At 38.3% G+C, this 26,118-nt stretch overlaps 1 protein-coding gene across 9 annotated transcripts in view; it reads right to left on the minus strand.

Annotated features, from left to right (window-relative positions):
* LOC306649980 (uncharacterized protein) overlaps positions 1–26,118 on the minus strand; it is a 193,119-nt gene that overhangs the window by 41,438 nt on the left and 125,563 nt on the right. For 6 of the 9 annotated variants that reach the window (XR_013760762.1, XR_013760763.1, XR_013760764.1 and 3 more), the window contains one exon: positions 12,383–12,444. The exons of the other annotated variants lie outside the window; for them this stretch is intronic. Coding sequence is in view for 1 of the 6 variants with exons in the window: in XM_079121563.1 (XP_078977689.1) it covers positions 12,383–12,444 (62 nt within the window). In the remaining 5 variants the exon portion in view is untranslated. The remainder of the gene's footprint in view (positions 1–12,382; positions 12,445–26,118) is intronic. 9 annotated transcript variants of the gene reach the window in all.

Consider the following 26,118-nt stretch of genomic DNA (forward strand, 5'->3'; position numbering starts at 1 on the left):
TGGTTATATATGTTAGGCAAATAAATTTTTACTGTGGGGTAGAAGAGTAAGCCATCCTTCAAATGAAATAACACCAAGAAAATAAATTCAATATGCATTTAATAATGAAGGCCAGGTTTCTCTTTTACTGTTTTTTTTTTTTAAACGAATATGTTATTAAACTACTTAAACTCCTTAAAAGTTATATAGGAGAGAAGTGCAACTATAACATCAGCAGGACCTGTTCACCAATCCATTTTAACATCATCCCATTTCATTGAAAATGACCTCTGACCTCTTTTACTTTGTGTCTTTGATTTCTGGAAACTGAATAATAAAATGAATCTTAAAGAAAGAAGGAAAGAGGAACATAGGAAGGGGGTTTCTCCTACAGGAATCAATGGTTGGAAGCACACTGGCACCATCCATGTATCCCTCTCATTTTACTAGTGTTTATTCCCTCCTGTATTTACACACTGTTAATCTCCTTTAATGAACTTCATCTTTCAATCAATTCAATTTCTCCTTAACTTCTCACAACTTCATCTCTCATCTCCTCACCCCACCCATAATTAGCCTAACCAAAAACCCAATAGGATTTAGTAAATGCCTACTTTTTTACTTATTAAATTTTATATTTTTTTTTGTTCTTTGTGTATTTATTTTCATATTATCTAGGAACACAATAGTCATAAGGGTATACTTTGGGTTACTACCATGTGCTTGAGTGTTTAATCAACACTAAGAAATCAAGTTATATTTGTTAGGTTTACTTTATGTAAAGTAGCTTCAAAAGACCACAGCTAGGTAGTAACGGTGCCACATAGTAGTTCATGAACATTTTTTTCTTCAAATTAATACTATTCGGTTTAAGATATTCTAATGACGTCTAAGGGGGGGACCCAAATTCTATACAGAAAGATAAAAAGGAATAAAAGAGTAAATTCTGAAGAAACATTAACAGTAGTAATAATACATTCATAAACATATAAGTCATACTTTTATTACAATACTTTTCAAATATCTTTTTTATACATCACCCCCCCCCATTTGATTAAAACTTATCAGAATTTTTTTTCCCCCCCTGGGACCAAGTTGCAAGAAAATTATGTTTCAGGATAGTTCCACTAAATTTCTTAAAACTTTAATGAAAAGAAAAGACTCAAGTTAGATGTTAGACTTGTGAAAGTTGTCTGATGCTAAAACAAATGACAAAATTTTTAGATGTTTTCCCCCTAAAGCTATTTTTAAATGTGACATGTACTTAACTTTTTGAAAAATTTTAGGCGCCATTCTACCTATAGGAAGAAGAGCATCTGGGGTATCTACACTGGCAAGTGAGTAGCTCATTAGTATCCATATTATTAATGTGCAGTTGTAGTTCCCTCACCACCCTGAGGCTATTCTTCTTCTGCTTTAGAAAACCACACTGCCCTGGGCTAATGGTCCCACCCAGTGGCTGGCAGGAGAATCTGTGTAATTCAACATGGTTTCTCCATCACTATCTTTCTTCCCTCTCAGAATGCTGCCTTTTTTCTTACTTTCTTTTAGTCCCTATTACATATTCAACTTAACTTTATCCTTGGGTCTTTCAGAATCCTCTTATGCAGGATGCCTTCAAGTCTTTTAGCCCTATCTCTCCCAAGCTAAATATTTCCTGGTTATCTGATAATCTCAGATTCTTGATTTATCAACTTTGAACACAGGTTAGATTGTCTATGCCCCTCTGAAAGTGTGGCATCCAATACAGGTTATAATATTCTAAGTACAGTTTGACCTCAGCAAAATAGAATAGGATTATCACTTTCCCAAATCTAGGTTTAAAGAAAGTATTGACTGATGCTATCTAAGAAGACTTTAACTTTGCTGGCACCTAGGCCACTCAATTGACACACTTTACATAACTAAAACTGTTAATCTTTTTCTACTTTACATAAGCTCAGAATCTACCAACATATGTTTTGAAAGAAAGTCACTTCATAATATTTCCACACACGTCCTTATTTTTATCTAATCAAATCTGCTAGTCTTCAAGGACCAATATTAAAAATTAGTGTCATCAAAAATTTTGTTGGCTTTTCATATTTTCTTTATTATTTAATTAGTATTTTGATAACATTGGCCTTCTGGTATTTGTTTATGCCATAAATATGCTTTTTAGTTATGTTTTAACTAATATAGGTTGATATAAACCTAACCACATCTTGAAACTTTGTATCTTTGAAAAATTCATCCCAATTTGCAACAAGAAACTCCAAATTATTTTGGAACTAGGTCTTATTTTGAATTGATGATTTACTACTACAGGCTAGAGTTAACAGGAACATCTTTGTTTTTATTAACATTAGTGTTCTGATTAGAATCACAATATTATCTCAGTCTTAAGTCTGTTTTCTTATCTTTACTCTCCATCCAGAACTATTTAGTTTTAGGCTTATCCAATATCTGTGCTTATATAATCATATAGATAAGCACAATTTTGCAAATGATATTTCATAAAATTAGGTGATATGTGGATAGACTATATAAATAGTTAAAGTCCACAGGTTCACCACCAAGCTCTGTGAATTATATCTCATTATAAGTCTCAAATCCATCCATTTGCCTCCATTCCTCTTGCCATTGCCTTAGTACAGGTCATCATTGTCTCTTGGAATTTGGCAACATTCTCCAGTAGCCCTGCATCGAATCCAACCCTCCTCCAATGTACTCATGCACTGCTATCAAGGTGATCTTTCCAAATACGTAAAGCTAATTATGTCAGATTCTCATTTGAAATCCTTCAGAGCCTCCCCATTGCCTTCAGGATTAGAGAGAGTTGCATCTTACATGAGAATTCGTTTTCAAAAGCAATTGACAAAACATAAATCATATATGGTCAAAATTATTCTAGTTTGGTTCTTGAGTTCCCATAGATATAATAAACATATTTTATATATTCCATATAAAAGGGATGCACAAATAGATAAATGTATATGACAATTTGCTATATATAACATGATTAAAATGTGTGAAATATAATTTTAATAGTATTGGAATTCTTTGTTGTTTGGTTTCATGTGTAAAGTTAAGAATGCATCTGATAAATATTCACTGAGCATCTTCTGAGTGCCAGAAACCTCTGCCTTCAGGAGCCTACATTCAGCAAACAAACAAATCAAATACATAGAAACCTTCATGGCAAGAGTGCTACTGGAGAAACAGGTGGAAAAGCAGTAGAGAAAGATGTCAGGAGCAGAGTAGATAAGGGAAAGGACTAGAATTTTCAGTAGTGTTTCAGAGAAAGCCTGAAGGAGGAGGTTGCATTTTGAGCCAAGCCCCCAAGGAGGCGAGAGAGTAAGCCAAACCTGTAGAGGAAGAGTGTTCCAGCAATGAAGAGGAGGAACAGAGGGTACTTAGAGCCTGGAGGGGTTGAAGAGTGAATGACATTGAGCCAATGGCAGCTGGAGTGGAGTGAGAGATCAGAGAGGTGGCAGGAAGCCAACTGTGGAGGGCCTTTAAGTTTCTGCTCCTTCAGTGACGTGGAAGCCACCAGAGCATTTTAAGCGATTTTAAGGGTCTGACTATGAACCCCAGAAAGGCACTGAGACCGACCTGTCTTCATCCTCCGCCACCCTGAGGCCGTATTTCTCTACTCACTCTTTCTCAGACCTTCCCTTCCCTTCTTAGCTCTTCAGCAGCCTGTTTGCATGATCCCCGCTCACTGGACTCCAGGCTGACTTGGCCTTGTGCCCATTCTCCCAGACTCCAGGAGGGCAGATATGCCTCTTCCAGGATGTCTTCCCTGTTTCCTCCAGCCTGGGCTGACTAGACTTTGTTCATCTTCCCAGAGTGTCTAGGACACTGCAGAGTAGTGGTAGCCAACTATCCCCGTTTTTACACTGGCAACTCGGCAATTAGTGCCCAAGTTTTCTTTGCAACTCGAGCCTGCAGCACAACACACCTGCACACAGAAATCAGTTCGTGTTTGCTTCATGAAGGAATAAATTTTGATAAAATAGGATGTAGCGGATGAGAACACAGGAGAATCTCTCCTGGGTCAGCACTTTGAATTATGTAGCATCCCTATGCCTCTGTTTCTGGTCTCCTATTTGGTGAATTATGTTTTAACACATTTCCTTTATTGTTTTAAAAATTCAATTCTGAGTACATTCTTCTGAGTTTTGAATTTAGTATACATCAAAGTGAAAAATAAAAGCTATGAAAATTCTGTCCTTTGCCAAACTCTGGGCAAACAGGCATATTGGCTACCTCCATGTGTGAAGACAGAAATAAGAGAGAACCAAGAAGAGTGTTCAGCTTGAGATCAAATATGATCAACTCTTGAAAAGATGATCAGAGTTAATATCATCCAGATATCATTTGAGCATTCACAGTGGGAGAGAAAAAGGAATGGTAATTTGTGTGATACAAACTGGCCAAAATATTAGCCTGTAAGGGTGGTCATAACTTTATCAAGGTTGGAAAAATGTTTTCCCTTTCCCCTTCAAGAGAATACCATGCTTAGTTAGCATCAGTTTAAAAAGGCACGCTCACCCTTTCAACATAACATCAGGGCCCCACTCTCTTACAAAGGTAAGATAATGTGCTCTTAAGTAAGAAGTCAAGCCCCCACTGCCTTTTGAAACTGCCTGATGAGAATTAACGGCCTTTGCCATCCACTTTTAAACAACTTTGGCCGGTTTTCTGTAAGCACCTCGTTTATCTTTGGGCTCTTTCATCTATTATCTGACTGTAAGCGTGTTCATAGCTCATCAGCTGAATTCACTCTGACAGGGAAGTCTCATGACGAGTAGCCATCAGCCTAATGTCAGTTTAGTGAGTATCTCTGGAATTGAGGTGATGGGACAGGGTCATTTTCTGCAACTCCTCACAGCACTGTGGAACCACAAAAATAGAGTCTTAAATCATCTTCCTTAGGTCCCCTTTGCTAATATTAGAGCAGCCTGTGGCTATGTTCACGCTTAGATCAAAAACACCACCTGGGGCCACTTCTATATTCCCTACTTATATGTGGTCATAGATGTGAATCATGAAATTTCCATTTGTGCAGATGAAAGTTCCCATCAAAATGGTTTTTCTGTGACCTCTAAAGAGTCCATACACAGATATTTTTGACACTAACAATGAAAAAAAAAGAAAGAAAGGAAAGACCATCATCCACTATTTTTATAGTTTGGCCACCTGGGTTCCAGAAGTTTGTAATTGTTACTCTTCTTCCTGAAAAACTGGGAATGGGTCTTATGATAAAAACAAAAATACCTGTGCAAAAAACATAAAATTCTTATTTTTAAACAGCCCCAGCTTGATTTTTGATCATCTGAAAGTTCATGATGCTTGAACCAAAAATGTCTGCTTACAGTAACTTATCAGAATTATATTTCAAAACAAGGCTGGCCTGACACATTCGTAAATATTTTGAGTAACCGAAGTAGAGTTTTGAGAAATCTTACAACCACAGCATTCAAAGTTTATGCTTTCTGTGGCAGAACAGAAGCACTTTGATATTAGTATTTTTACTTAACTTGCAAGGAGGTGTCTGATGTTCTAAATCTTCCATTACTCAAACAGCATGGCCTCTATCTGCCCAGCTGATGAGTAAGTCAACTCATTAGGATGTGTTTAGCTCTACTAATCACCTGATGATTATTTGGAATCATAAAAACACAACTTCATCAGTCCCAAAAGTGAAACCATGGTATAAATAAGGGCTTTCAATTGCTCAACACTTATCCGACACCTCTGCTCCCACCCTGAGAAAGTAACTTCATTTAGATGAACCAAACCAGTGTGAACAAACTCCAAGCCATACCAATTAATGAATAGTTGCTGTCTAACTTCAAAGTGCCTTCAACAGAGTGACAACCAGGTGCTATAGGAACTGGAATTAAGCAAATATCTGTATAATATATGCTCCCTATGCATAATGGGTTTCCATTTACACCATTTTGTAGGTCACTTGAAAAATAACTGCTCAAATTTCCATAGATAGAAATAACAAAGATAAAGGCGTTCCTTTGTTTAACTGTCATTCCTTTATTCTTGAGACATTGCAAGGATAATGTACAGAGTGGGTAATTATCTTACAGAGCAGATGATCCGGCAAGAAGTATTTGTTTTTAGATGTCTTTCAGGATAACATTTTCTTCAAGTTATGCTTTGCTTTTATGACTCGCTAAGAGTGAAAAGCAAGAATTTCTGTATAAAAGTATTCACAATAGAAATGATTCTTCAGATACACCCAAGATGAGTTAAAATCACTGATTGGAATATTGTGATTGGCAAATTGGGGCTTTGGGGATTGTTATTACTTTAGTAGCTGAAATAAAAAGCAAATCTAGCAGAGCCCACAGCATAGTTTAAAAATGAAGAACTCCTGAAACCCTTCATTTTCCCATGCCTCCCTCTCCACATAGGTACAGAAAATCCTCAAAACTATCAAAAGACCATAGGTAGGGCTGGGGAGATAGTTCAGCTGGTAGAGTGCTTGCCTTGCAAGCACAAAGCCCTGGGTTTGATCTCCAGCACCGCAAAAAAAAAAAAAAAAAAAAAAAAAAAAAAAAAAAAAAAAAAGACCCTAGGTACCCAGTACTATGGGGTTTATACAAGCTCCTCCATCATTGTGTTCTCATCTCCCTTGCAGGACCTTCTACCAGTAGTGCTCCTTCGCATCTGCATCTGCACCTGAACCAATTCCACAACTCTAAACTGACTACCATATCTTTCTACTTGAATAACTATCAAAAATAAAATTCATATAAAGCAAATTCATTTATGCATACATCTCCCCTTTCTCCCTCTGCTCCTCTTCTCTCCATGTCTCCCTTACATCGCTTTCCCAACTCTCAGTGGTATTCAATCTCCCAGCCATCCAGATTATGACTTTGAAATTGTGCTAGACTCCTCTGACTCCTTCATTCTCTGCATCTGTCATTTCACAAATCTTGCTAGTGATTCATGGAAATGTCTCTCAAATCCAAGCTTCCCCTTTGTTTCCACCTCCACCATGGTAGCAGAGCTTCTGTCACTTCACACGTGGGTTACAAACAGCTGCCAGGCACCCTCCTTCATGACAAGCTGTCCTGTGCCAAACCTTCCCATGCCTTGGAAAAATGCATGTTGAAAACATTATCAACATATTTCCTATTTTATCATAAGTCTTCTATGACTTCAAGCTCCCCATCTTATCAGGTCTAGCATCCTTGTGTACTTGTCTAAGCATGAAGACCCTCCCCAGGACAAATCAAACCGTTTCCTACATAAAGTTAATTACCTCTCTATAACTTACCAATTTTCCTCTGCATCAAGAGGAAAATCCAATTCTTTCCTTTTTCAAATATTTGAAAACTGTCCTGCATCTATCTGCTTAATATTCTTCCTTCCACCCAATTGTTTCAAACTCTCTTCAGATGATTTTTTCATATCCCTTGTCATCACCCCCATTTATACCCACTGTCCTAGCCCCATTTCAAATGCATGACACTTGAGCTGAATATTATAATTTTACTTTTTCCCACTCTCTTTTTTAAATTTTTTTAATTTGTTCTAATTTTTTGTACATGACAATAGAATGCATTTATACATTTTGATAGATCATACATAAATAGAGTCTAATCTCTCATTTTTCTAATTGTACATATTATAGAATCACATCAGTCATGCAGTCTTATATGTATATGAGGTAATAATGTCTGCTTTGCTCTATTATGCTTCCTAACCCTGTGCCCCTTCCCCTCCCTTCACTCCCCTCTATCTAATATAAAGTAACTCTGTTCTTCCCTATCCACCCCCTTATTGTGAATTAGCATGTGCATATCAGAGAAAACATTTGGCCTTTGGTTTTTTGGGGTTGGCTTATTTTGCTCAGCATGATATTACCTAACTCCATCCATTTATCAGCAAATGCCATAATTACCATTCTCAAATTTCTCTATGCCTATCCAAAGTAATAGGAAATAACCCCATACAGATTTTTGATAATAGCATGGATGTATTTGAGAATTTAACTTAATATAAGAATTTTTTTTAACATTGCACTTTTGTGTTTGGCATGATATAAAATTTACATTTAGTAAAACTATAGTGATTGGCTAATTTCAATGAGTTTTGAATAATCACGCTTGAGTAATCACATGGGGTAAAACAAATGTAGGCTCTTTGAATATAAAGCAACCTAGGTAGAAAATCAAGAGAGCTCACTTTACAAAGGCATTGTATCTTTAACTCGCAGATACTGTCAAAAAGAAAACAGGAAAAAAAAAAAAAGAGAGAACCTAGCTTTCACCAGACAAAAGCTGAGTCTTTAGACAAACTCGGCAGGAAACAGTCACTCTGCTTTCATTCCACCAACCCTCAAGCCAGTGACCTCCCTTGATCTCTGAGATGACAGTTTGCCAAGTTCCATGAAGATGGCATTCACAAATGACCCCATTAGATTTCCTAAAGACCTTAATTGCCCAATTCTTTTCACCCAGGTTTCTGAGGTTCAAGGACTGCTATCCTTCAGTTACTCTCTTGTGTAGGTTCTAGCTATTGTTACCTGAATCCTTTCTGAATCCCTAGGATGCAAAGAACTGGAGCAGACTTTGATTCTCCTACTGAATTACAAGATACTTTACATACTTCTGTCAATAGTCATTCTCCCGTGTTTACTGTTCAACAAGGACATTCACTTTCATGTCTAAACATAGAAGGGAAGCCACCATTGCAATAAATGTAATCTTACAGATCCAAAATCTGATCCCTTCAAAAGACCATGTGAAATACCTTAAAAAGAACCTAATCACTTCCTGCTGTCCTAGGGCCGTCTCATCTGGCTGAATGCTATTGGCTCCCCTCTGTATCCATATTGGAAAAAAAGCCATCTGAACTTTTCTTGCAAATCAAATCTATGTATAGTTTTGGGTGTCTACTCTTTGTATAGCACTATGTTGGAGTAAGTTTATGGAAAACAAAGTAATTTCATTTAAACTTTGGCTTTTCTTTCATGATTTGGGATGACATTGAAGGAAAATATTATAGTCCATGTGCACAGATCAATGTACCTGACTCTAAAATGAGTATATGAGGTGGATGGGCAAGATTGCAAAAGACAAATCTAGCACAGCCTGCAGCACCAAAATAAATGAAAGTGGATTAATAAGGTAACAAAAAATGGGAACTCTGTTGTATTTAATTAACTCATACCAGAATCATAATTCTTTAATTTCCTTGTCCAAAAGTCTTTAACAGACTTATACTGGAACCTCATAAGTAAAGTTTCTAAAGTCCATCCATGAAACTTTGGCTGTGCCAAGTGGAACATCTGTGGTAGTAGTAACTGTGCCCTGTTTCCAGTGGCAAATGAAAGGTTCATGAAGGGCCACAGGGTTATTTTATGCCCTCCTCCCACACCAGCATGGACATACACCCTCTCTCAGAGGATAATCCTCTGCTAAAGGAAAAACAGGATAAACAAAGGAAGCTTTACTTAGAGGGCAGACCCTATAGTCACAGGAAGGGTTTTCAACATTTCTAGGCAATTGTGACATCATTAGGTGGTAGTAAACATACAGTTTAATTACTCAAATGATCTGTGAAATAATCATTTCTTTAGTCAAAACATAGTGATTTAAATGGTGGGGGGTGTAAAAAAATAAAAAAAGATCAGTGGAGTAAACAAAGGGGAAGGAGGGGAAGGGAGGCAGGCTGGGATAGGGAAAGACAGTGGAAGAAATCTGACTCAACTTTTCTATGTACATACAGGAATATGCCACAGTGAATATCACCACCACGAACATCCACAAGACACTAATTTAAAACAAAAAACCATAAGTAAATAGCAAAAAGATCAGTAGAGTAGAGAGAAGGGAAAAGGGGAGGGAAATAGGGAGGGAAAGGGGAAGTCCTGGGGACTGAGTTAGAACAAATTACATTCCATGCTTTTATAATTATGTCAAAATGAATTCTGTTATATATAAATAAAAGGAACCAATTTAAAAAAAAAAAAAAGCATAGTGATTAAGGACTTGGACTGTAGCTCAGTGGTACCATGCTTGCACAAGCTCCTAGATTTGATCCCTGGTACACAGGCATGCATGCATTTGCCCACGCAAACACACACGTGCACACACACACAAATATAGAGGTTATAATCATATTCTATCACTTGAAGAGAAATTGGGCTAAAACATATTCAAGAACAAAACAACCCTAAAGTTTGGCATTCAGAAGATTCATCCCGGAGAGGAGATAGTAAAAACTAGGTAAAACTAAAACAGTATCTGTTGAGAAATAGACTGGTTACACAGTTTCATGATGAATACAGCTCACTTCACAAATGCTATTGCCTGTGCTTTCTGCACTTCTGTTTCGTTTTAATAAAAATGTCCAAAATATGTCATAGCAAACTGATAATTTACCTAAGACTTCTACCATTGGGAACCCAGTACCACAGAAAAGTGGGTATAGAAAAGGTGAACCACAGACTAAAAGAGAGAGCCAGAAAATAGAGGGTCAGGGGAAAAAATAAAATATATTTGACAAGGGAAAGAGAGTAAGATGTTGCCTCTTTATTCGCCTTAGAGTCTGGGTCTGCAATGTGATCTTGGGTCCATAGAGAAAGGCAGCACCACCTACAGATATGACAGAAACCACGAAATAATCTATGAATCCCATTAAGACATGAAGTACGGCACTGAATGGCAATCCCAGTGGATTGGCACTTCAGAATTCCGAGTGTTTGGAGGTAGATGGCAGAAGAAATGGAACCCAAGTTAGAAGACATTCCACGTCCCTCGCAAAGACAAATAAAAGAGCATTGCGTCTGAGAAGCTTGGGGAGGAAGGCCTAGTCACCCTCACACTCCAGCCAGGAATGTTCTTATGTGTTGTCCTCTGCTTTCTAAACTTTGTGATGTATTCTTTCTAAGAAGGTTTACAAGATATAGCTAGTGAAAAATAAGAAAAGTGCCCCAATTCAATCTGGCCCATATTCCCAGTTCACTAGATGCCAAAGTAAGAGAATATTCACAAGCCTCATTATCCAGATCCCTCAGACAATACTGTATGGTCAGCAAGATGGCGTCAAGTTTGTTCCCTTTTCTTTTACACATTAAGCCTTCATCTTTCTTTTATTTTTCAAATTAATAACAATAGTAATGGTAAGAATGGCTTATGTCCAGGTACTGTCCTAAGCATTTCTACATAACTCCCTTAATCTTCAGAGGCACACACAAAAATATGATTTTCCCTGTTCCACATATGAAAAAGCTCAGGAAAAGAGAGTTTAAAAACTTGTACAAGATCACTGTTATGATTTGAATCTGAAATATCCCTTAAAAAGTTCATGTGTTGAAGCCTTGGTCCCCAACACAGCCTTTGGGAGGGAGGGAGGACCTCTGGGAGTGACTTGATCATGAGGGTTCTTACCTTATCATTGGATGAATCCACTGACAGATTCATAACTCAATAGGTTATCAAGAGGTAGAGACTAGTTGGAGAAAGTAGATCATTGGATCCATTCCTGGTCTTTCCTCTCTCTCCCCCTTTCCAGTGCCATGAGGTAAGCAGCTTTGCTCCACAGGCCAGAAACAATGGAACCAAGTGATCACATTCTAAAACCTCAAACTGTGAGTCAGAATGAATCTTTCCTCCTTTAAGTTGTTTTTCTCAAGTATTTTGTTACAGTGATAGAAAGATAACACAATAACTCAATAAGTGGTGAAGGAGGAATAAAAAGGGTAATTCATCCCACACTACTAAACAGCTAATGAAGAATTCCAATTAAACATATTCACAGAATGCTAAAGAAATGAATTTATTTTGCCTGGGTTTGGATACTGAAGCTAGACACAAAGGTAATGCTCTGCCAACTTGTCTTAGGTAAAATTTCTTAACCTCAGCACTATTAACATTGGGGCTGCATCCTTGACCTCTACCAGTTAAATGCCAGAAAGACCTTTCTTAGAGTCATGATCATCAAAAAGGAGGGTTACTGGGGCCTGAATTAGAACAAGATATATTCCATATATATTCATGCTTGTATAATTATGTCAAAATGGATTCTACTGTCATATGTAACTAAAAAGAACCAATTAAAAACTAAATTTAAAAATAAAAAGAATCCAGACAGTGCCAATTCCCTAGTCATAGAGTTGCCGGATTTAGGAAATGAAAGTACAAGAGCTGAGTTGAATTTGAACTTTACATAAGCGATGGATAATTTTTCAATGTAAGTATGTCCCATGCAATAGATGGAAGACACTTATACTACAAATTTATTTGTTGTTAACCTAAAATGCTAATTTAACTTTGCATCCTGTATTTTACTTGGTCTCCCTACATGGAGGACAAAATTGATCCTGGTTGAGAACCAGTGTTAGAGCCCTGGTGAGGGAGCAGGAAAGAAGGTCAAAGTCTCTCACCCTCCTCTGTGCTGAGCTCCATCCAATCCAGGGCTCCAGCCAGGCAGCCAGAGAGGAGAGGACTGGAAGACAACAAAACTGGAGAGGATTCACCACCAAACGATCTCGTCTCCCTATAGTCACTCACCCCAGTTTATCCTGGAACTCTTGTTTTACAGACAAGAAAACCTTTGGGCCTTTCTTCTGGGTGCTATTGAGCATGAATTTCCTGATTCTTCACTCTCCATTCAATTGACCTTATATTTTTGTTTTTGTTTGTTTGTTTTCTTGGATTAGGAATGCTAATTCATTCTTCTCCTAAGTTCCATATCTTCTTCTCCAATACCACCTCTCTGAGGTCAGCCAGACCAACCTTATTTCTGGGTCCCTGTGTAAGGTAGCCAGCCACAACCATTTTGCCATAACCAGCACTGGGATGCAATGGGCTCGGGATAATACATATATCTCATATATATGGATATGTATATATATGAGATATATGTATATGAGATATATACATATATCTCATAAGTATAGCCTTTTTTTTTTTTTTCCAAACCCTAGGCATTCTTGTGGAACTGGGTTCTGGTCTCATCTACTTCCTGAATTCTGACCCATTTCTACCTGGTACTCTAGACTTCTAAGACCTAGATATCAGTCACAACTTTTAATATGAAATGTGAGCCATAATACCTGCCTGGTAACTGGCAGCTGTAGGAGCATATATTCCCCCACACAGACTGACTTGGGAGCAGCCCTGTGTGCAAATCACGTAGAACCACAAAAGATGCCCAGGAACTCTGGAGTACTCTACTACCACCTGCATGTCAGGCTGCCTGCCCTGACAGTTAAATAGTGCAGTGAAATGCACATGTCTGCTACCAATAAGACAGACAGGGAAATTCAAGCTCGTTTCTGAGTCACTTCTAAAGGGACATAAAATAACCTTGGTGAGGGAAAAAAGGAAGTAAGGAATAAAAGGAAGAAGGGGACTTCCTTCAGATCCTGATTCTGCCATTTGCTTAGACAGGTTATTAATCTGAGCCTCTATATATCCATAAATAGAACAATAATATATGTATACCATTAAGAGGTAAGAATTACATGAATTAACATCTAGATCATCAAACACACTCAGTAAATATTAGATCCATCTCCCTTCTTTCCTTCCCTTTTCTTCCTGAACTACAACAAAGATTACAGTGAACTTTAAGAGCAGGCAGAGATTATTTCTGCCAAAACACTTTCCACCCCCTACCCCATTTCTCTTTCCAATCTCTCCCCTTCTCTGTCCCTACTAGTCTAATTTTGTGGTATCATCCCCTTTGACTCTGTGAGGCAGTCTAAATTTTATAACAATTCAATCAAGTTCAATTAATGGAATTGTAAAGGGGCCTGGAAATCAATGCTATATTAAATTATGAATGCAAAAATTAGAGCAAACCAAACCTCATGCCTCAGAGTCAAATTTTTTGTTTTTAATGTGTAAGGAAGATTTGTCCTTGGCCGCAACCCAAGCCTTCCCTCTAAACAGCCAGATCAAGTCTCTCTCAACCATTTAAATTCATTATAAAAATATAGTTGCCTTCCTCCATATTGGAACAGCTACTGGTAGTCACGGTGTCCATGGGGTTCATTAACCACCAAACTCAGCAAAGCAGTATTGTAGCCCAGTATGGTATAGTCTTCTTTTAAAAAAAATTGTAATTGCTGTTATCTTAGCCACCATGCACACCTTAATAAGCATACCAACTCTAGAGATTCAGAGGAAATGATCTTTTCTTCACTCCGTTATTAATATTCACATTGCCTAAAGAGACTTGCTAAGCTGTTGGGGGCAAGGGGACATGATTCCCCGCTCTTTGTCACTGAAAATTCCTTGAGTGAATCATCCAGTTATTACACCCAGAATTATTAAGATACATCAGGGTATAAAAGTGAATCTCTACTGATTTCTGTCATAGAAAAATCTTCTTTAAAATTGTCTATTTTCTTGGCCAGGTGCTGTGGTGCACACCTGTAATCCCAGCGGCTCAGGAGGCTGAGGCAGGAAGATTGCAAGTTCAAAGCCAGCCTCAGCAACAGAGAGACATGAAGCAACCCAGTAAGACCCTGTCTCTAAATAAAATACAAAATAGGACTGGGAATATAGCTTAGTGGTTGAGTACACCTGGGTTCAATCCCTGGTATCCTCACCCCCGCAAAAAAAAAAATGTCTATTTTCTAACCCATGACCTCATGCCCTTTCCTATGACTCAGTGTGCTTAGCCTGTTGCAGAAAGGTCATTGCCAAGCATGAATTCATAGGGCATTTACATTTATAAGAAAGTATTTCTCGACCGTTTTCCTTTTCTTCTCTTTTTTTGTTTTCTTTCTTTTGTTTTGTTGTAACACTGGAGATGGAACTAAGGACCTCACTCATGGTTTCTATTTTTTTCTTAATGTGTGGGTTCCTAGGGTATTGTTATCCCAGTGATCCATATTCCCCCTCATCTTGTCTTCTTTCCCATGACTTTCAAGAACTGTCTTTAAAAACAAAAAAACAATCTTAATAGTCTTATGATCATAATCTCCATGACATTATAATGAGTGAGAACTTCTCATTTCTTTTTCTACTGAGTGCTGACTAGCCTCATAAACTGCCCAAATTGATAACTATTATTTCCTTTCTAAGTCGAAAAGGAAGGCGCTGAGAAATCAGCCTCCCCGCAATCATCCATCTTAAACCAGTGATTCTTTGGCTCTTTGAAGGGTAAATGACCTTTGCTCCCTTCTGAATGATGTCTGTAAAATGATGGAAACATTCAATTGCCTAATTGCTCTTTATAGCTTTTCCAACTTCTATGAGTCTTTTATGGGTCTCCATCCATCTCTACCCTCTGCCATAAGGACCATGTTCTGTAGTTATCTTCCTTCCTCTCCCATTAGTTCTTTCCCGAGCCTCCTCCAGGGCTTTTCCCCCTCTTTTCCCCAGCAAGGCTCAGTTTAGGGCTGTGGTCTTTCCCCCTCACACACACTCCTCTTGGAAGCTCCCAGTCAGATGGCTTTAATTACCACCTGAATGCAGATGACTCCCAAATCTCCAGCCCCAGCCTTGACCTCTCACCCTCTTTTCAGCCCCATATTTCTTTCTGTCTGCAGAATATCTCTACTTGGGTGTCCCACCACCTCCTAAAACTAAACATGTCAGAAGTAGAGCTCATTATCTCTCCACACCCCCCTTCATTTTCTCCCTGTTTCTCCAGGGCTGTCAATAGCACCCCCGCCTGAGCCTCCAATCCCTGGCGTTCCCAGATGGGCCCAGAGCAGTCTACCACCCCCAGGCCTCAGAAAGGCAAATTTCTGTCCCCAAGTTCCCACTCAGCTTCAGACTGTGGCAACATTGTGATCTCAATTGATTTTACGTCAGGGTTGTTGCTTTAAAAACTCTACTTTCCTATTCACCCAACCGTGGACAAATATTTTAATATCTCTGTTGCATTCCATTCCTTAGGACATTCCTGATGTCCTGGAGTCCTCTGAATTGACAAGCAAATCACATAGGCACCTCCTTCTGATTCATGACTCTAAATTATAGAATATATGAGACTGTATATTTATAAACCTTTTTATTTCCTAGCATAATTAATAGCTGTAGTTACCAATTAAATAGTAAACTAATTAGTAATTAGCCTGAGAGATTGATGAAATGGAAGTTTTAAGCGATTATTTCTGTTCTTAATTTCTATTTTCTCTCTAGTCGCCCTTCTTTGCCCCACCAGGTGATAATAATTGCACTGCTACGGTGGATGCTGTCCTATAATTCACCAAGTTCTCTGTTAAGAAATTTTCTCACATGGTCTCATTTAATCCTCTCAAACACCCTAGAAATAAGCATACAAATTGTCATGTTTTCTGTGGCAAATAATAGTTCAAACCAGCTTCACAAATAAGGAGATTTATTACTCATACGTCAAGGGTATGGGCGTGGTATAGGCTTCAGACAAAGCTCAACTCTCAATCAATTTTTCTGCAGCTCCCTCTGTTCTTTTCTCCAAGAGTTAGACGATTCCACTCACAATCAAAAACTGCCACCAGCAACAACAGGCCTACTACTTCCTCATTCATATTCAAGGAAAGTGATATCATCCCATTGATATCAACCCGTTTTGTTCATTGATATCATGAACTAAAATGGCTCTTCCTTCAGAGCCTACTGAGGCATCAAGTCACACATCCCTGACACCCTCCTGGGAACAAGTGACCAGAGTACACTGCTTGGCTGAGGCTAAGCAGGGCCCACTTCTGAAGCCAGAACTGGGGCCCATTTCACCCAAAGCACATTCTTTAAAATGTGGGAGAGGTGAGACACCTTTTGAGAGGCAACTATACTGTCATAGTCTCTGTTGTTTACATGAGAAAACCAACCATTGCAAAGCTAGCAAGTGACAAAGCTCGGATGCAAATGTGGTTTCTCTAATTTCAGAGTTTGCTTTTATTCATAGGTAATAATTCCTCCCTGTAAATATCAGGGTTCTTTAAAATAAAGAAGTGAGAATTCAGAATATATCTTTTGTCTTTTTGCAACTTGTCATAGAAAGTTATTCATTTACTCCTGTTTATTTTTTGTACCTAACATTTGAACCACCTTGAAATTATTTTACTCCCTTGCTATCCTAATGATGTTCACAGGTGAAAATGTGTCACTCGCACTTCAAGCAAACAGTTTCTATTTTTATAAAAATATATTTTTTATATTGGAACAATTATGGTTATTTGTAGAAGACTGTAAAATCCTTGAGAAGTCTTCTGGGCAACTGTACCCTTACAGGTAATTGGCACCTAAAGGACATCAACGACAACATCATTCTGTAGATCTGAATGGTATCAGCCTTATGTAAGGCATTCATTTTGGTTCACTGACAAGTTCCTATCAGAGAGCCTCTCAGGACATAAAAATTTCAGGATACAAGTGAAGGCAATGTTGAGAAGCTGGGAAAGCTAACCTTCCATATCACCCATTTCATGTTCTTTTCTCTTTTCAATATGTTATCCATCTGCCAAAGTGCTGTGAAAGAAAGAATTCAGACTCTGGAGAGAAGCAAGGCAGATACCCACTCACCTCTCTGGGTCCTACTTTCCTCTTGGTAATAAACTCTGAATAAAATAGAGTTTATTAATTTGACAAATACTTTATTTAGTTGATTTGTAGAGAGGATGAAACCAGACACCTCCTGTGAAAGTTCTTGCCATATTATACGTGCTCCGTGTGCACCCAGGCAGCTCCCTTCTCCACTCATCCTTTTTAAGGCCCTGCCCATTTATCTAAATACAAAAGACCAGATGTACGACTAATATGAAAAAGTTTTATTGGTTTATTAGATATTTTACACATTTCTTAATTTCACATGATATTATGTGGTGTCAAAGGAACTCAAGGCAACAATGAATAAGTAAAAAAGATATTTCAAGGAAAGAGAAGGATTCTTATTTCAGTGATTCCGAAGCCAATCCAGTTGCTCCTTGAGAGCCACCAATTGCTCATTGCACAGTGTCTAGGTGTCTTAGAATGTTTCTAGTTCTTCTTCTGAGCATATGGTATTCATCTGCTTCTCTGACACTTTGAAGAAAAGCGTGAACGTGTGACTCTTTTTGGCCAATGACATGTAAATAAAGAGACACATGATTCCTGGGCAGAAACTTTAAGAAACAGTGTGTGATGAATACTGTCCTTCCCCTCCCTTTTACTGAGAAATCCTTGATGCTCCCAGATAGTACAGGTTCTGTCAGCTTGTATCTGAGTAAGGATAACATGGAGCAAAGTGTCTGAGCAGCTCAGGATGGAACAAGGGAGACATAAACCTTTTCAGTGCTACGCTACTGACTTCTGAAGAATGCTTGTTATAGCAGCATCACTTAAACTATCCTGATAAGTTCATGCAACCAGAAAAAGGGGATAATGCCTTTGTGTGCCTCTCCTGAACGTTTTCCTGTCTTATTCAAGAGAACAGGTTAGAGAATATATTGACTTCCAGATGAGAAATACACCTCTGCCTGGAAACCATCCTACTCAAACATGTCCCCTTCCCTGAGCAGGTCCCTCCTCCTACTTCTCCTATTTCCCCAGCCTCAGCATAGGGTTTTCCTCTTACCCTTTAACTCCCTCTTCTCTTAGCCAATGTGTAAGGAGGAAAAGCCCCTTCCTCCTCTATTTCTCTACTCCCTATGACATCTACTCTACCATGCCTCTATGATTCTCCTGGTCAAAGTAACTTCAGAGTCATAAGCCAGAGATCTCTAGTGTTAAGACCTTTACCATTCAGGAAACTAAGAGTTCAAAATACTGGTGGGGAACCCCTCAGTGCCCAAGAGAGGGCTGGAAGAAGGCAGGGGTGGATAAGATTGTTAACTGAAGAAAGGATCTCTGAGGAAGCCATCTTTTTAATCAGCAGAGACACACAGTACAGAATACAGGTCCATTATACAAATAGCTCAGTCGGTAGAGTGCTTGCCTTGCAAGCACAAGGCCCTGGGTTCCATCCCCAGCACCACAAAAAAAAAAAAAAAAAAAAAAAAAGAGCATGTGTGACTCATTCTGCAGGAAATTTATGATTTAGCTTAAAGAACACACATACACATCTTAACCTTAGAGTCAATTCTATTCATATTTATGTCCCCTAGAACCTACCACAATATTTGGAACAACATGAAAATTCAATAAATGTTTGGTAAGTGAACTTTAATTGATGGTAAAGAATTAAGAAAACAAAGTATAAAGTTCAATTTGACTTTCATATGAATTTCAGTATTTTACAAGAACTGCTTAACACCTGTGCCTAATTACAATGTAGCTCAATAATGACTATGAATATTATTACATGTGTGTCAGATGAGCTTTGCTGTGCCATTTTATTTGATGACAACAAGCTTCACAGTCTGCTGTTCATGTCGAGTGGCTATTTATACAGCTTGCTCATCTGCATCCATCTTAAAAATTTAAAGGCAATATTGTTCATACTATACTCAACAGACTCAATCGGAAGTGAAGTTTGGTCATGTGAATGATAACAGAATCTTAACTAATCATCAATACTTTTCTTCCACTAATCAACCCATAGGTGGCCCTATAGTTCTGATTCTTCTTGCCCTGCACAGGATATTTAAAAGTAGGGCATCCTTATTTGTAATGGGCTTTGCATTAACCCTTCTTTTACAAGTTACCTCGCAACTCCTAGCCCTCCATCTTACATCCTTGGGGACATAAGCCATAGTCTCCTTCCTCATTGTTGAGCCAACTCTTGTTCTCATGCAGAGTTAGTTCCATTTTACCAGATGCCTTTAAAATATCTTCACTTGAACATCTCCTTACCTGGACTCATTACTTTTCCAACTTCCCCAGTTATCTATAGCATCACCATCACCACACCAGTCAGAATGGAAATCTTATTTACCTACTCCTCTTGCTTCTCTCTCACTGCTTCTAATTATCAAGTCCTGTTGGTTCTTTCCAACCTGAAGTTTGTCACACGCTCCTCATCCCTATATTTCACCATCCCCATGAAACAGAGGCTTCAGTACCACTCCTAACTGACACAGAAACTCAGGAATTCTTCCACTGACATTCTATTGTGGGAGTACCTGGGTTAGTCAGGGTCCAGTAAAGAGACCAAAGGAAAATGTTATGAAGAATTGTTATGGATAAGAACAGAAAGTTCAAAACAGGGACATTCAGATACCACAGAGGTAACAATTACATGAAGCAACTACTATTCCTAAGTCTTCTGAAACAAAAAGAAGAGACTAAAAGATTAAAACTTAGAAAGAGGGTATCATGAAGCTGAAACTTAGTCCTCTGAGCAAGGGAGCTTCTTGGTACAGCTGGTGTTTCAGGGGCTGGAATGAGAGAAAGCAGATTCTTTTTTTTTTTTAATTAAAAATCATAAATTTGCATAGGGCAATATTGTTTGATTCATTCTGTTATTTTTTCCCTTCCCCCCATCCCTCTCACCCCTCTTTTCCCTCTATACAGCCCTTCCTTCCTCCATTCTTACCACCCTCCTTATCCCTAACCCTAAACCTAACCCTAACCCTAACGCTAACCCCTCCCACCCCCCATTATAAGCAGATTCTTTTGAGTGTTGTAAAACTAATAGTTGGATTCAGTGGTTGCTCCTGGAATCAAGTTCCACCACCAGGTTTTGTAAGGAAGTGAAGTCAGGTGACGCTCATAGGAACAGGAAGGCCACAGAAAACAGGAAGTAGCCATCTTCCATTCTCTACTTACATCCCCCAATGGCAAAGCCTCACTTGGAGCCAGTTGGCAAAGCTGGATCATTTATGGAGTACTGGCCCCACTAAAAGAATCACTAAAGAAATATCAAAGGGTAGACTTAAAGCTGAAAGACAAGAAATGGCATATAGTGACATTATGAATGACGGTCACTTCTTTTCATCAGGACTCTCATCTTCTTAAATTCTTCTAACTGAGGTCCGAATGCCAAAGCCTCCTACTGCTCCTTCCTCAAGTTTCCAGTTTCATTACTCAAAGCACAGTGATTCTGCTTTCATTAATTTGTCTCTTGGACTATTCTACCTGATAACCCTCAACTTCCTGACATACCACCTTCAGTGACCTGGGTATTATCTTGCCAATGAAGTTATTGTTGAGGTCCTCCAGCAACTAAAACTCCCAGTAGCCATTTTCAGACTTACCAATTCATAAAATTCAGGCAAAGGCCCACTCTGGAATTTTCTTTACCAAACAGAGAAACCCCTCTTCCCTTTGGAAGGAACTCCTTCTGAGGAAAAGCAATGAATACTCCAACCAAGATTAGAAGCAAGCTAAATGGGAAGTCCATGTACTTTTAAAAATGAGTATATTGAGAACCTAGTTGAGAAACATAAATCAAATCAGCCATGAAGCTGGCCCAACCTTGTCTCTATCACAGCCACAGACAGGTTAGACCAAGAAAATAAGAAGGCATCAGTGTCATTGCTCACAGGAGATCCCCTATGTGGAATTTCCTTGTTTTTGTTTTTGTTTCTTCTATCCTTGAAGTCAAGCCCCAAACTTTCTTTAAGATCAGCTTTCAGACTCACTTATCCTTGGTAGCACGTTTCCCAAGAAAACAAGCCACTCAACTTTTGGTAGCATTAACAAGGAAGTAGAGACTGTAGAACTGAGTGAAGAAAATAATTTAAACACATTTACTTCTTTCCAGAACAAAACCTATCCCCAGAGATACCAACTTTCATTCATTAGGCTGACAACATATTTAAAAACTGCTAATCCATTAGGACATTTTAAGGAAGAGAAAATGGCAGGACGACATTGTTATTATGATTGCATTTATTCATAATCACACACAGACAGTGCATTTTATGAACAACTTGGAAAGATATACAAACTGTTGAAAGGGATTAGTACCTCTGGGTCATGGAGTTTGAAGGAAAGAGAATGTAGGAGTATTTGCCCATTCACTCCACACCTTTCTGTACTGATGTGAATTTCATTATCATGTCAGTGCATAGGTTTATAAACTTTAATGGAAAAAAATAATTATAGACCCCAAATAAAAAGTGGTAGAAGTAAGGAGGTCAGAATAGGCATCAGCAAGTCTAGTAAAATATCAGAAATTTGATTAGCTCTTTTCAGAAATATACTAAATTTAACCTGTTTAAAAGAAAATGAATTCCGTAATTGACTCACACGATGCCCAACTCTTCTGTGTCTAATACCCCTACATCAAAGTATGTATTTCTGTGTAGATTTAAAAGGAAACCTGCCGTCCTCAAAACTCTTTTTGAGTTTGTCTGCAGCTAAACATCGTCAGAGCCCATGCAGTGAAGTCTGCAGCATTCATTCTGGCAGATGCAGTTGAGCATTTGAACAGAGCAAAGATCAATGGGAAGCCCGTTATCCTTGGGTTTGGCAAAGTGTTTAAACCTGTTTGGGTTTAAGCATTCAGGATGATGAAATGTTAGCCCGTCTGAGACTCCTTCAGCCTTTTTTCAGGTGCAAGTTCGACAGCTGTGTAAAGGATTTATGCAAGTTTGGATGAATTCAAACACAGGTGTAAAAGATAAAAGGCAAGTGGAACAAATGCTGTACCTATGATCATTTTTCCATGTTTGGCCATCTTATTTTTTGCCTGTTGATTTCAGTACCCTTTCATGCAACATCTATCTTATGAGTCATCGAAAAAACACCACTTTATTTTAATTTATTGCTAATAAAGAATAAAATTTTGAACAAAATTGCGCCTGGTGCTTCTCTCTAAACTCAGCTCTTTTATTCCCCAGTGTTGTGTCCATCTTTCCTCCGCAGTCTTCAAGTAGATCCCTCCCCCTCCCCCCATCACTTTGACCTGTAGATGGATTTAGCAGATCTTACAGCAGTGTCTCAAAATGATACAGCAAAATAGTTTATATGATCATTTTACCATATTCTTTTTCTTTTTTCTTTTTTTCCATTTCACCATATTCTAATGCAAAGGCTTATTATTCTGTGACCACAGCAGAAGGTAAAGTCTGGAGGGCGGCCCAACATGTTATGCTATTTGTTCCTTGTCACTCTGAACCTACTGTTTATGGGCTGATTTTAGCCAAAAGAGAATCAGGTACCTGAGGTCAGACTTTAAAGTTTTTATACTACATAGAAAGGTTTTGTTTAGGGTCTTTGCCTCAGTTTTCCATTGTCATGATATGTCAATGAATAGATTCAGAAAGAGATGAACCATTCCTGCTCAAGTTTTTCTAAAACAAGAGACACACCCCAACATAATCACAATTTTATCACTGTAGTAGGCACAAGTGGCCCAGCAAGAGTTTCAGCCACACCAGACAGATGGACAGTCACAAAGGAGCAGGGTCACAGCAGAAGGGGCATAGAAGGGGAAGGAGCAGTAGCTTCCCAGATATGCTCCTAAGCTCAAATGGGCCACCCACAGCCACAAAGTCTTCTAGAAATTGCTGGCAGTACTTTGGGGTCCTGAATAAAAACAACACAGCAGAGAAACTCAAGTGTGAGTTTCCATTTTTGGAAATAGAAGCTCTAGAAAGGAGTCAGGATCCTGGATCCAGTTACCATCTGTGTGACTCCAGAAAATTCCCAACTCCTGCACTTCTTTTTCCCCTTATGTGAAGTTGAATAAGAAGTTCTGTCCCCTTTATTTCTGAAGCAGTTGTAGGGATCAAATAACTATTTTGAAAATCCACTGAAAAGTGTGAAGCACTATAGAAGGTAATGCTATTAGTGTTCTTATTAATTTATAGACAAAAATGCATAATTTTATTTGCTTATAAAATTGTATTTGAGATGTTAAAAACAACTTTTAATTGCTTTAAAAGAGTTTGGGGTATTAAAGTACAAATTATTCCTTCTAAATTTACTTATTTAATTTGCATTGAATAGTCTAATTTTTTATTCAAATTAGATTCTTAATTGCAAAACTTTATGACATTCATTTCTAGCAGTTTGTAAAAGCAGGAAAATCATGAATGTAAGAAGCCATCAACATTATAGTATAATGAATGTGTATTTTTCCAATGTTTTGAAAGTTCTCTATTTCAGGGTAAAAAAGAAACTCCCATTCTATCACATTCTCCCCCAAATACTCTTGATATCTAATTTCTGAACCCAGCTCTCTAATTGTCCTAAATTTCTGAGCTACTATGATATAAGCACTTTTTGAACATTTTGCTGCTTTCTTGAAGAGATTTCTGAAAACAAATGGTCTACAATAATTGAATCATGGTTTGTATTCTTATTAGAAACAGACTCGAAAAGGACCTCACTCCCTGCCCCCACCCCGCAGGTAAGGAAACTGAAATATAAAGAGACTGTGCAAATAGGCCAGCAAGATATTAAAAGATCCAGGACCAAGTGGGTCTCAGTCCTTCCCAGAGCACCAGCCAGCTCTCAGGATTGGATGGTTCTAAACATAAACCACTTCCCTTCATATGCAGATGATGGAGAAATCAAAATTAAGGAAGAAACAATTGAACACCACATTAGTGGGATTTCCTAGAATTCCAACCTGCATCCCATACCTACTCAAAGCTACTTTTTAATTTTCTTTTTTTTATTATTATTTAAACAAATGGGATACATGTTGTTTCTCTATTTGTACATGAAGTCAAGGCACACCATTTGTGTAATCATAAATTTACATAGGGCAATGTTGTTTGATTCATTCTGTTATTTTTTCCCTTCTCCCCCACCCCCCCACCCCTCTTTTCCCTCTATACAGTCCTTCCTTCCTCCATTCTTGCCCCCCTCCTTATCCCTAACCCTAAACCTAACCCTAACCCTAACGCTAACCCCTCCCACCCCCCATTATATGTCATCATCTGCTTATCAGCGAGATCATTCGTCCTTTGGTTTTTTGAGATTGGCTTATCTCACTTAGCATATTCTCCAATTTCATCCATTTGCCTGCAAATGCCATAATTTTATCATTCTTCATGGCAGAGTAATATTCCATTGTGTATATGTGCCACAGTTTCTTTCTCCATTCATCAATTGAAGGGCATCTAGGTTGGTTCCACAGTCTGGCTATTGTGAATTGAGCAGCTATGAACATTGATGTGGCTGTATCTCTGTAGTGTGCTGATTTTAAGTCCTTTGGGTATAGGTCAAGGAATGGGATAGCTGGGTCAAATGGTGGTTCCATTCCAAGCTTTCTGAGGAATCTCCATACTGCAAAGCTACTTTTTTTTCTTTCTTTTTTTTACAACAAAGTCATTTTCTAATACTATAAATGTCACACTCTGCACTCACCTTGGGGCCTGACCAACTGAAAGCCATCTCCAGGACAGGGCTTTCTATTCATTTAAACTAAATCACCTTTATACTCTAGCTCATCACTCATTTCAATTCTCTGTATTTGCAACTGTTTCTTTGTATGTTCCTGTCTTTCACCACCAAAATGTAAGCTTCATGAGAACAGAGACCCCATTTGGATTGTTTGTTTCCCAGGGTCCCCAAACAGTACCCAGTACTGATAATGCATTCAATAAAATGTGTTGAATAAATGAACCAACATACTTCTTGGTTTGTAACTGAATCAAATGTGGTACGGGTGATTATCACTTGCATTTATGGCGTGGAATTTTTATTCCAGCAGATTTTCAGCCTCATGCATTTAATCACAATAATATTCTTCATATTTCTTTTAATACCCGGGCTGATAATATACAAAATATTTCACTTTTCTTTCTTCTGCATTTGTAAAAGAAAATACACTTTCATTCTTGGGGCAATAAGCGTTATCTTTGTCCTTTAATTGACAAACGTATCAATTGTTTCAATTTTTCCAATTTCCAGAAAACAAGAATTTTTGTAGTGCTCAAAAAAGTTTTTTCACCCCCCACTTCCTTCCAGTCTTAATGTGTTCAGATCCTCTGTTGTCTGTTTGCCCAGAAGTCCTTTCTCAAAATGTTCTTTAAAAGCTTTCAAGAGCACACTAGTGCTTTTTAGTGTAGAAGGCTATTTTTAAAATTCTGGGGGGAGGAGGGCAGGGAGGAGAAACAAAGTGAGAAGATTGAAATCTCTTGCTTATTTGACTTGTCCACTTGGTGCTGTTAAAACAATAGCCTTCTATATTATTTATTACGGGACAGACATGCAAAATGGCCCCTACACTAAATATTCTTCACAAAGAGTTAAGAGTTTTCTGCAACAATAACCTCATCTAGTTAATCCGGGTCATTAAAAGTCTATGCAGAGCAGAGATCACTGAAAAAACTAGCTAAATGCTGCTCGTCGGGTAAATTAA

The sequence above is a fragment of the Sciurus vulgaris genome, assembly GCF_902686455.1.
Source record: "Sciurus vulgaris genome assembly, chromosome: 2".
Taxonomy (NCBI): Eukaryota; Metazoa; Chordata; class Mammalia; order Rodentia; family Sciuridae; genus Sciurus; species Sciurus vulgaris.